Raw genomic sequence first — 12,542 nt, 5'->3', positions numbered from 1 at the left:
TTGGCTGTGTTGCAAGAGCTGTAGGTAGTGGAGCAGAGGTGCTGGACACATGGTACTGCCTGTTTCTCTGCCCAGCCCATCCATTATTTCCTGGATATATCAGCTTCACAGCACATGGAGGAATGCTGCTCTCAGGGGAGTCCTCGACAGAAATCTGAGAGTTGCCCCTTAAAACTGATGATCTTGAAACATGCCGTAAGAAAGGGCTTTATAAGCTTCACAGGCAAAACAGACAGAGAGGCGCAGAGGAGGGAGGAGTATTTTCTAAACACAGGACAACAGCCCCAAGCAGTGAAATGATTTTCTGAAGGTCACGAAGGAAACCTGTGTCCAAGTCGGGAATTTAACCCAGATTTTTTGCTTGGTTCATTGCCTTAGCAGCTGGATGCTTCTTCCTGCCTCCTTAGTCACTGACATCGGTCATTGTAAAGTGCGGTTTCCTTCACCGTATTTGGAAAAGGTGGTAACAGGAGGAGGTCTGACAGAGATTCACAATCCGTGCAAAAAACGTGTCTTTCCCTCCCCCTTCTGTTGTTGCAGCACCGGCTGTGAATTCAGGGGAGTCTGCTCCAGTTCAGGTTTTCTGAACTTGCCACACAGAAAATCCCAGAAGAGTTCTCTCTGCAAATCTGTTTGCTTTTAAGTAGCACCAATTTCCTGGTGCACATGCTTTGCATTTGTCTGGGTGCATGTGTGAGAGCCAGCAGCTCCCCAGCACACTCTCCGCTCTGGAGATCACTTGAGAATTGGGTTTTCTTTGTGAAGATGAAGTATCATGTGCAGGCTCTTTGCCCCGAGAGACTCAATTTTGTACAGAAAATGATCTGTATATGCGTCTATGTGGAAAGCCTTGGGAAAATATCCTTGCAGCCTTAAGAAATGCAATATTGCCCTCTAGTGATGATGAGGATGGTCTGAAACAAAAAGCATTTTGGCTAACCTTCACTGGGATTAAAAAATGGAATAAATGTTCCTGCTTTCTTCTGATCCTGGAATTAAAGATCCTACCATCAGAACTTGGAGAGCACTGGTAGTGGTGATAAGCAGAGGAGGTTCTTCAAGAATCACTGAATGTGTAAAATTATCATTTTTCTCCATAAATTCAGCAGATGGAAAACCAGCTGCGCTCAGAGAGCAGATCTAGTAAGACGGTTCCTTTTCTAATGCAGCATCTTTTTTGTATTTCTAAAGCTGAGTATTTTTTTATTTGCCAAAAAAAAGGAGAGGCAGTTTCAAGGACAGGAGGTGAAACCCAGTGGAAAAAAAAAAATAGAAAAAAAAAATAAGAAAAAGTTTAATTTTTGTGCTTCATGATCCCTACGTTCAAATGTTTTTTTGGGGGGGGGTATTTTTATTTCTTATTTGAACTCTTCTGGAGGGGGAGAAGGAGAGACAATAGCAGGGGCACTTCAACAGACGAACAAGAAGAGCTCAAAATGTTTCCCTCTCTCTAGTACACAAGTAGGTGGTTGTATCTGTCAGGAAATAAACCGTTTTGAAGGGTCTTCAAAAGACACTTAAGAGCACTACAAAGCTTTGACCTTTACCCCTAAGAAGGTTACATTTAAGGCCCTCGGTTCTGCAAATAGCTCAACATGGACAATCCCTCCAGTGCTTGTGCGAAGCCCCAGGAGTGTCAGCAGGTCTCTCAGCCCCACTCCCAGACAGCAGGGTCAGGCAGTAAGGTTTCTCCGTAACTGGACCCCGCATGCCAACCCAGATTTCTAAGGTATCTTGTTTTTTGAAGTTCCTGATGCAGACAGCATTTCCCTGGCACCTTCCCCATGCTAATTGCCTCTGACAAGGCACGATAGTCCTGGAATTTATGTAAGGAACATTACTGTCACTGTACTGCAACTTAAAGATCACTATAAAACAGGGCGAGCAGACAGATGTATATTTTTTTCCTTGCTTAAAACACAAAGTAAATGCAAAATTCACCTTAATCATTCACTGAACCTATCCAGGCTTTCTCTGTGACTACAGGAACACACAACATACTTACACGTAAAGATCAGTCATTAACTTTGATGGTGTCCTGAGCTTTTTTCCCCAAAAAGGTCGCAAGGCAGAATTAAGGGCTGGAGTCGATTCAAGCCAGTGGCAAAACTCTCATGGAATTCACTGCCAAAGGATCAAACCTTCAAAGCAGGCAGGACATGGAGCACTGAATTGATTCATACATATCATGGACTTTCAACATAATTGCAAATATTTGGGGTAATCAGCCAATGCAAGAGAGTGGGTTTTTCTGACACTGAAGGTCTGAAGCTGATCTCAGAACTCAGCTTTCTACAGAGTTCCAAGAAGACAGATCAAAAAAAAAATAGATTGTTGGCATTCCCAGTCATCCCCAGCATTGCTGCTCATGGTACTGGTAAATTGTGCAAGGTCCTTGAGTGTTGCTGGCTGCTTACTCTGCGACCATAGCTGCCACGTGCTAGCTGCTAAAATATGTAAAGAAGCTTTTATAACATTTGCCTTATGCAGAGCTGAAGTGGACAGGGAAGGAACCCAGAATTGGATTTCTGTCAGTGCACATTTTACAAGCTGCAGGTCAGCAGCACAGAAATGGGTTGGTTAGGTAAAGGAGTGAAGAAGAAATGCCAAAATGTAATGGAGAATGAAGGGGAGTTTATAAGCAAACATAATGAAGGGTTATTTGAAGTTTAAAAACAAAACAAAGGGTTATTTAGAAACAAAATGATCCACTTGATGATCCAGTTCCTTTGGTATGGCTCGGGTGGTGGTGACTGATAATGTCCTGGAGCATGCACAAGCCTCTTTCATTGCCCCAGTCTGTCATAAGCAAAGAAACTTCATTTTTAGTATACTCAGCGTGACTCTGCTAACCACATTTTTCATGTAACGAGTGCATTTTCACATTTTGCCCTAGTTCCTCCTTGTGTCTCACCTTTCTCGCTTTCCCTTTCAGGTTCTACATTGAAAGCATCTCCTATCTGAAAGACAATGCCACCATCGAGCTGTTTTTCTTGAACGCCAAGTCCTGCATCTATAAGGTGAGGACTCGGGGAGCTCTGGGTGGCACTGGGGTGGGCTGAGACACCTGGGTCTGCATCCCCTGACCCAAAATTTACATTGACTACAAGTTGGCTTCAAGATACGACATCCTCCTCCTCCTCCTCCTCCTCCCACCCTCCCTCACTCCTCTGTCTCTAACCACCCTGGCCAGCTTCCCTGACGGAGGGACGTTCTGAGGTAAAACACCCCTGGAAGTAACTCTTGTGGCTGGTAGGAGGGAATCTGCAGCTGCTAAAATTATAAACTGGGTTGTATTTAGAAGGAAATGTCTGGGTTTGTGTTAAGAAACGGCCGCTGGAGCAGCCGTCGGGGCCCGCTCCGGGCTGAGGGGATGTCGTTAGCGGTTCGCGCCCGACGAGGGCGGCAGCGGCCGCGCGGGTTGCGGGGCGGGCGCCATCTTGTGGGCTCGGCGGCGGGGTAGTGGGAGCATGTGGGGGCGGATAATGAGTCTGTGAGGGAGTAAGTGCGTGCGTGCGTGCGTGCGTGCGTGAGGTTGTACGTGTGTGAGAGTGCGCGAGGAAAGTGTGAGAGAGCGTGAGGTTGTGTGAGTGCGGGAGCGCGGGTCGGCATGGGGGGCTGAGCGTGTGAGGGGGGTGCGACTGCACGTGTGTGTGACACTGAGTTTGTGCATCTGTGAGACTGTGGGTGTTAGGGATGCATATGGCTACATGTTTGTGACGGTGTGGCTGAGAGTTTGTGAGCGTGTTGGGTGTATGGGGTCAGGGAAGGGTGTCTGTGGGTGTGTACTGAACACCACCTTGTACAGGAACAAGTCGTGCACACAGAAATGTTTTTGTACCAGAAATAGCCCTGCCTGGTAGGCTATTGGAAACACCGGCCTGCTGTCACCGGCACTGTAACTCAGAGCTGCCCCTTGCAAGGCACTCGGTGTGCCAGAGATAAGGGCTCCCTGGCACGGCCTCCACTCCCCCGCCGGAGTGCCCATGGCAGACCTGTGGAGCTGATCCCTCTGATGCCGCAAGCCAGCCGTGCAAGCGAGAGGGCAGGTCCAGAAAATTAAGCAGGCCCGGAACCCGCCGAGGTGGAGGCTGGCTGCGTGGGGACTCGGCCAGGCGGGCTGGATGGGCGCCTGGCTATGTGGGACAGGGAGAGGTTTTTCTGCAGCTGGGATTCCCTGTGAGGATCCCTTCTACCTCCCTCTGAGCTGGCAGAGGCCATTCCTGGTGACTCACCTCCATCTGCCAGGGAGGAAGTTGTACTAAAAGATAGCTGTAGTTGGGGAGTGATTGCACCGCCATGCCACAACCCTCAGCAGGTTTGTGACCTGCTAAGCCAACTAGCTTACACCAAATCTGGAGCTTCGGTTCCTGACATCTGCATGTCCTAAAATGCAGGGACTAACTTCTGGTAGAAGCTAGAAAATGCCTTTTTTTCCAGTGCACAGGAAAGTGCAGGTCTGCTGAGCTGAGCTGTGCAAAGCTTTGCTCTCTGGCAAGGCTACAATTAGATGTGCTTAGTCAGCCCTCTCCAGCAATGAGCTCGGTGAGCATCACATTTTGGTTCCTGGGAAGAAGTTCCTTTTTGGAGTATTGCCAGGAAAAGCTGACACTGTTGTTCTTTTTTTGGAGAAAGCTTAATAAGAAGAGGAGGGGGGGAAAAAAAGAAAAAAAGTGCCCACAGATCTAGGTTGGTCTATTTTAGTCTGACCTCTCCTGAAACCATTACTTTGCACATTTGAGCTGACTGTCATCTCCATCCAAAAATAGCCCTGCTGGATTCCCAGTCTCCCATGCGAGTCCTTCCCCATTTGACTTCTAGCCACAGTAAGCCCTACTGTGCTATTAAAAAAGGCGCTGAATTTGAAAGTTGGGTGCAAAGTCTCTGCTGAGATGTAGGGCAAGCACGCAGCCAGCATGCCTGGAGGATTCCTCTGGGTATAGAAAGGGGGATTCAGAGTATGAGCACAGCCAGTGCTTGTCATCCCTGCAGCTAGCGGATGGTGTTGCATGCTCCCAAACCTTGAAAGCTTCCTTGTTGCACAAAAAGTTTCCTTGATGGTCTTCCCACGGATGGCTTCACCCCTGCAGTCTGGAAAGACCGTACTGTGTATGATATAAGTGTAGTTCATAACGCTATGCTAGCACCTCACACCTTGCCCTGTTGATTCTCCAGACATCCTCCCTTGAATGTCTCCATGCATGGGGCTGCTCAAGTTGGGAAAGAAGAAAACTGAGGCCTGTTTAGTTTGGGGCTGCGGGTCCCCTGGGTTGCCAGCTGGCTCTGCGTTAGGTGCTGCACTCCTCTGGCTGTGCCCACCGCTCCTCCTTGGCCACCCTGTTGTATAATGAGACATTCACGGACCCACCACGCAAACTCTCGCACAGGACCAGCAAGCCACTGTTGCCCAGAAAGGCCAAGCCACCAAACGAGACAGGGCCTGGCATCAGGCACTGTCCCTTGATCAGTCAGACTGTTTAATTACTAGAACATTCTGGCACTGTTTTGGCCTGTGCCAGCTAGCCCTGCCCCAGGCATTGCTGGGGCACTCTTCAGGGATGAGCACCTGTTCCCAAGAGGCAACACAGCTGAGGTAACCCCGTCTGGGACCGGGGGAGAGAGGAAGGGTGTTTAATCATGAGCTATGCTGTGCCACATATCCTTAGGGCCAGAGAACGGGCTCTGGCCCGCTTTACCTACTAGTATGGACTTGCCGTAACATCAACATGTGGTTGCAGAGGCTGGTTTGTCTGTGTGATGCCTGGTACTTCAAGGAGGGAGGAAGATCGTGCACTCTGGTTCTACTCAGCATGGCCTCTTGGTACAGGATATGCCTGACAGCCCCAGGCCGGCCCTGCCTGCAGCTGGATCGACATCTCGCCCCAGCCACTTCCCTTGGCACACGCACTTCGTTAGTGCAGGTGCCTGCCTGAATGAGGCAGTTCAGCTGAACGGGGAAGGTGTGTTTATTGCCCTAGCAGAGCTGGTCTTCACTCCCCAAGGAGTTGTTATGAAGAAGGTGAAGCAAGTGCTTATTTTAAAAAGCTGGCACTGGTGAAAGCCAAGGACACCTGGATCTTATCCTCTGTTTTGTTCCCTTTGGTTTTGATTTTGCCAGAGACAAGCCAACGCAGCGATTGTGGCTTGTAAATGAGGTGTGGCCATGACTTGGCTGGAGCGTGGATCACAGCAGTGATCTATATTTAGATCACTCGTTTCTTGCCAGATGAAGTAAAATATTAAAAACAGCAGCTTACATAAATACAACAGAAAAGCCACCACAGGAGTGAGCTGAACAGTGACCCAGTATACATATGTAGGAGACAATGTAGGAGATCTAGGTGCAAAATTGAGGCCTAAACAGTATCGCAGTAAAAGCCCACTATCTTCCCAAAAGCTGACACTGGCAGGGATCAGGGACTTGAGGAGAGCACACCTGGCCACGAGATGAATGCTCCTGCCTCCCATCCCAAGCATCTTTGATGCCAGGTCTGCATGCCACACATTCAGACAGAGCAGTACCTGCACCTTTTGGTTCTGTGACCACTGTCTCAGGCACAGCAGAAGGACCCTGAGATGATCTCATGGGACCATCAGTGTCCTTCATGTGACCATGAGGTCCAAGCAAGACACAGTTTCACCTGACCCTCCAAGATTGCTTTCATCAGGGACTGGATCCTATACAATGGAACAGTGAAGATCTACCAAAAGATTTGTTTTCACAGCTCATTCTCAAAGCAACCCCAGCCCTAGTGCTGATGGGGATGAAGGGGACGAAACCAGAGCTCCCATCCTGCAGGAGGCAATATGGTTCTTTCTCCTGTGAGTTTACCCTGGGCAAGGGCCAGGGGAGTTCTGTGGGGGCTTTGACGCAACCTCAGTAAAGAGAAATTTTCTCATTTCCTTGCTTCTGTGAGCCAAGGACAAGGCTTGTTCCCCTGAAGCACGGCTGACATTTGGGGGAGAAAAAATGTATTTTCCAGACTACCTTTCACTAAATCACACAAGAAAATAAAAATTACCCTCATCCTCCCCCTTCCACCTGTCTTCTCCCCCCTCCTCCTCAGGAATCCCTTCATACCACATCCAGTTATGCTTCATTTACCAAGCTGTTACGCTGAATATTTGGCTTTCTCCACATCTGAGTGGGCAGGTTCTCCCTCACTTTGGTCTCCAGGAGCACAGGGAATGCTTTGAAGCCGAGCCAGGGGAGAGAACTGGCACCACACGCTTCACCGTGCAGTAGCTGGGAGAAGACGCATGTCCTTCTTGCAGGAGCTCAAACTGACTCAACTTTCTTTTTCTTTCTTGTTTTCTTCACCTTTCAAGGAACTCATTGAGGTTGACAGTGAAGTGGTGTTTGAACTGGCTGCGTACATCTTGCAGGTAAGCACCCGCCTTCTCTCACTTCATGCTCCCCCATGTTGCATTAAATCTCTTGACCTGCCAAATCCAAAATGGCTGTACAGAAGTGCAGGGGTTCACCCACTTGCAGGAGAAAGATGTCTTTATACAGTCGTCTTCATTTATACCAATGCAAAATAGATACAGAAGGGTCTCAAACCAGACCTCTCCACGCGTGGAGCAGATTCCACTGCCCAACATTTTGCATACATAAATGCATATGATGTTTGCACTGACACAGATATCCAAGACCCCGGGGTGTGATGTAAAGCCAGAGAAAATCTAAGTGATGAATGCAATTTCCTAGGTGAAATCCATATACAATGGGTTCTTCTCCAGGGACTTTACTTGCATTTGTTTTCCCAATGGAGCTTGGCTCTCTGATGATCTCCATAAGCTTCTATATATGCAACTGCTGTATTCTCCAAGGTGGGCAGAGGGCTTAAAGACTTTCCAAAAAACTTCTCCAGGAAAAAACGTGTCTTTTAAAGTCCTGCTCTTCAGGAACAGGGAAAGGGTCAGAGAGCAAATTACCAGCGGCGTTTGGTAAATCACAGGTTCCCAAAGAGGAATCTTTTCAGGGTAGCGGAGGTGGTTTTTGTGAAAGATCTCTTTTTAGGAGCATGACTGTGGGAGCAGATCAGAGATAATTGTCAGATGATTCTTGTTCCCCTTTTGTACAGGGTAGTTTTCACTTTTTTTCCCATCAGCCATGAAGCTATGAGGAGCCATGTGAGCAAAGAAGCCATCTCATCAGCCTGCACTAATAAATAACAATGCCTTCCACTTCTACAGCACATTCCATGTTAAAGAAGCAATTAATGTGTAGGGATTTGAATCTTCATTAAAATCATTTAATGTAACAAAAATGGAACGAGAGAGTCTGGATGGGGGACTCAATTAAAAGCACATTATAGAAATTGCATATTGGCTGTTGAGGGAATACACATCAAACAACAGGCTCATTGTGAGAAGCAGCAATAGGGTTATGAATCTATTGTCTGCTCATCCTAATGAATAACTTGAGCACTTAGTAATTGTACAGCCAGATCCAGATCTGCCACTGTAACCCTCGTTGCAGTGATTGTTTCTCATCACAGACAAACACAGGATGTTACGTGTATTCCTGTAGTAGTTTGATGTGTAACGTAATGAAAACAGTCAAAAAGAGCCACACCTCTGCTGTCTGTAACCAGAAATTACTACAGCCCATGTTTGTGACAGGATCCAAGCAAAACAAAAGGGATCCTACTGCATTTTGTTCTACTTCTTGCTGCAGCATTCAGGTCAAAGAACTGAAGTATGGAACTACCCTACAAAACTGTTTTTTAAATTCAGTATCCTCATCCCTGTGCAGGCCAGGGCGTATTTGGGTTTTGCTCTGTGTTGAACTATAATCATTATATGCTTGAAGACTCCTTCTCGTGAACCAGAGGAGAGCTTGTCTGCCCTTCAGTTCACTCAGAGGGAAATAGGAAGATAGTAAAGGACTGTCAGAACTCAAGTGATTTAGTCTGCAGCCTTATTTCAAATTGTTGTGTTACCAGAACAAATTAAAGTACCACCAAAGCTCTGAACTTTAGCCCAGCCTCAGCTGTGCACGAAGCACCACTGGACATGGACTGACAGGTTTTACAGGTGGATGGACAGATGTAAAGACAAAAGACCTACTCCTCTTGGCAGTGGAAACTCCCTCACTGCACAAATTACATTCTTGCACTGAGCTTTCTGTGTAGCTGATGGCAAATGAGGTGCTTTAGCACGCATCGTATGAAATGCATATTGCCTATGGAAAATGCAAAATGCATATTACATCTGTTGAGGAGGGAACTCACCACATTTTGAGGGTTTGCCAGATATGCAGTAAGACTCAGGTACTAATCTAACTACTGGAGTAGAACATTACTGAGCCCGTTAACATCAGGCTGTGATGGTAATAAATAGAAATATCTAGATATACAAGGAGCTAAATACTCCCCCAAACACACAGCAAGGACTTAGGGAAACCTGTCTTGCATCCCCTTGAAAGCTGACAGTGAGCTAGCTTTTTGAAAGTCTAGTTACTAGAAAATAACCAGAATACTTGTAAAAAGCATGAGGGAAGTTGCAGTCTCAGGGGCTGCAAAGTCGCTGGGACTTCAGAGATCTTCTAGTAATGTGGCATCCACATGACCCAAAAAATAACTTATTTACTAGCATTATTTCCTGCAGCTTCTTGTGTTTCCACTAGCAGAATGAGGAATCATCTGGCCCTGTATTAAGCAAACCTTTTGTCTGTTAATCTGCCCAGCTCACTGCATGTATCATGGCACTTGACATTAGATACTGGTTCCAAAAAATACATGAGGAATCAATTACAACAGGAAATTGCTGCTAAATGAATTTTGCAAATGGGAAATCTTAAACAGTCATTTTCTTATTTTTTTTTCTATTTTTAATGATGTATTTTTAATTTTTCTTCCTCATTTTACAGGAGGCAAAGGGAGATTTTTCAAGGTAGGTCATCTTAAAAGTTTTTGACATTGTGTGCTGTGAGGATGAACGTGGTGAAATCACTGTGTGAGCGATGTGACTCTGTTGTGTGTAGAAACAGGAATGCATTGTTAATATAGACATCATGTTTCCTGAAATAATTTCTTCACAAAACACAGCCTTTGACCAGAGCATGCCTTATAAACAGCATTGTTTGTGACTTTGTTGTTGCAAATCTCTTGATATGCCCATGAAGTTCAGGAAATAGACTAGTCTTCGGAAGGAAATTACTAAGGAAATGACTCTACAATCACTGTTATGTCACAGATGAGCCAGAGGCAACATTAAAATTCCATCACTAATTGATATTTCGGCTTGAATTTGGATGGAGTTCTCAAAATCACAACTTAGATGATTGGTTTTATTGAACTTCCACTATCCCTTGAGCCAACTCTTCAGACTTGCTGTAAGAAATTCAGAGGTGACTGTGCTTGGTGTTTCAGGAGCCTGTTAATGAAATGCCCAAGAATTTTCATTTAAGCTGACAGTATCTGTCAGTTCTGCATTAGTAGCAACCAAAGGTCAGATGGCTCTTTGATGCCTCATGTGAAAGACATGAAAAGTTCTTCATCTGAAGCCCAGAAGAACTGTCTATGCTAAAAAATTCCCATACCCCATGTATTACTGTTGCTGACCTGAATGTGAGTTCAGCTGAAGGACCACAATATCCATTGAAGTTAGTTTCCGAGAAGAAAACAAGGTGTGAATGGGCAGTGAGGCTTAATTGCCTGATAAGCTTAAAGGATTTTTTTTTGTCAGCATTGAGATACACTGTGAGAAGATGGTAATGGTACTGTGTGCACCCATAGGAAATTGGGAGTAAGTGGCAGAGCAGATAAACAGGTTCCACCTTCTGGTGGACTGGGACTTCTAGCCAGCTAAAATTGAGACAAATCAGTGAAAAAGAACAATGCATTGCAAATATTGCCTACCCATCATGGAATCTGAGATGACAGAAGGTCACCCTTGCTCAAAGGAAGTTTAAGTTCTGCCTTATCATTTCTCAAGACCTTAATCAACTTGCAAAATCCTGATGTGCATCTGACCACAGAAACACAAGCCCAGTCTTGTTTCATTTTTCAGTTCCACCCAATTTGGAATAACTCAGCTATCAGCAGTGTTTATTTAAGGGGCACTGAAGTACATGCAGTTCTTTTACTTTTCAGTCTAGTTTTCCATGCACCGCCAAGTGCTCAGCCCAGAAGAGCTGGACCAAGCAGAGTTTTGCCATTCAAACCTGCAATAAACCACATCTTCCACTGGTTTTGCTATGAAGAACAATATTTAATGTTTCTCAGAATATCATGGACATGACAAAAACACACCCAAAAAGTGTACATTCAGATTATGAAACACAGAATAAAAAGCAATCAGATAGCTTGGGGTAATAGGACTGAAAGCATTTTATCTTCAAGTGTCTGTTTCCAGACCAGAAGTGGAAACAGCTGGTGGGAAGTGTCCATCTGCTAAAAGCAGTTTGATGTCCCTTGTAAAAGGAATGGTTGAGTTTATCACAGTGCATTTCTCTAGGCCACAGAGAAATGAAGAATCTTCTCTGAGAGCGCAGAAGATACCTAACACGTGGTGTTAACTGCTTCCTCCGTACCGGTGTGGCAGCCATCAACATCCCCATTAAAACAGTTGGCTCTTAGTCCTTCCACCTGTGGATCACAGTGGTTTGAAGTGGAACGGGGAATCCTTACATCCAAGTCAGGCAGAGAAGTGGTGTTGTAATAACAACTTGCTGACACTGCCAGGGATCTTCATTTATAAATGGGCTTTGGTGGCAAAGTAATCTGTCATATTAGTGGAGTTTAAAGCCTATTCTTGGAGGAAGGTAGAAGAATCCTACCCTGACCCTCTATGGTCTAGGAGAAGACTTAGCATCTCCAGGGATGCCTGTCCAGCAGCTCCCCTCTAATGTGCACTGACATGGGTTTATGTGCTGGGTGAGATCCAGGTGCTACTGAAGTCAACATGAGGTCATTGTGGTCAAGATTTTGCCTGCTGAGATTTGTGGTTGTTCGTATCAGCAGTGTAAAGTCTGGGAGGCAAATCAAGCCTGGGGCCAGCCAGAGGAGCTGCAGGTGGAGACAAATGTTCTGAGTTCTCTTAGGGCTGAAGTTAGCTTCAGCGTTTGAAGTTAGTTGATATTGAAATGCTGTTTGAAATAGAAGTGGCTACTCTTTGAAACAGAGAAGCTCCGCAGTTGTGAATGTCTTGCTGCTGAGATTTAAAGATAATGAGTTGTGCATGGCAGCATACATTGCGTGAAGGCTGAACTCTTGAACTCCTGCTTGTTTTTGAAGAAAGAAGTTAATTCTGAAGGGTTGCATGCTTGGAACGCAGACTACAGATTTCCCACACCTGTCCTGTCTACTGCCACCATCGGATTTATAGCCTGTGAGACTACAAGTTTCTCTTTGGCCTTGATCCAGAAAAGTGCATAAGCACTGGCTCATTTGCAGCGATGGGAGAATTTCTGTTCCCCATGGGAGCCCTCCTATGAGTGGCTGCAGATCAGCTCAGGTGCTGGGATAGCCAATGCCAAATTGTTGCAATTTCAGCTGTGGGTTGGCACCTGCCCATGGTGGCCTGACCGTGAT

At 46.0% G+C, this 12,542-nt stretch overlaps 1 protein-coding gene across 4 annotated transcripts in view; it reads left to right on the top strand.

Moving 5' to 3' along the window:
- FRMD4A (FERM domain containing 4A) overlaps positions 1 to 12,542 on the top strand; it is a 200,609-nt gene that overhangs the window by 113,775 nt on the left and 74,292 nt on the right. For all 4 annotated transcript variants that reach the window (XM_068400534.1, XM_068400537.1, XM_068400538.1 and 1 more), the window contains 3 exons: positions 2,936 to 3,020; positions 7,330 to 7,386; positions 9,878 to 9,900. In XM_068400534.1, coding sequence (XP_068256635.1) covers positions 2,936 to 3,020; positions 7,330 to 7,386; positions 9,878 to 9,900 — 165 coding nt within the window. The remainder of the gene's footprint in view (positions 1 to 2,935; positions 3,021 to 7,329; positions 7,387 to 9,877; positions 9,901 to 12,542) is intronic.

This window comes from Nyctibius grandis, chromosome 5 (assembly GCF_013368605.1).
Source record: "Nyctibius grandis isolate bNycGra1 chromosome 5, bNycGra1.pri, whole genome shotgun sequence".
In the NCBI taxonomy this organism is placed as follows: Eukaryota; Metazoa; Chordata; class Aves; order Nyctibiiformes; family Nyctibiidae; genus Nyctibius; species Nyctibius grandis.
The sequence above is the reverse complement of the archived record's forward strand: the minus strand, read 5'-3'. Positions and strand labels throughout refer to the sequence as shown.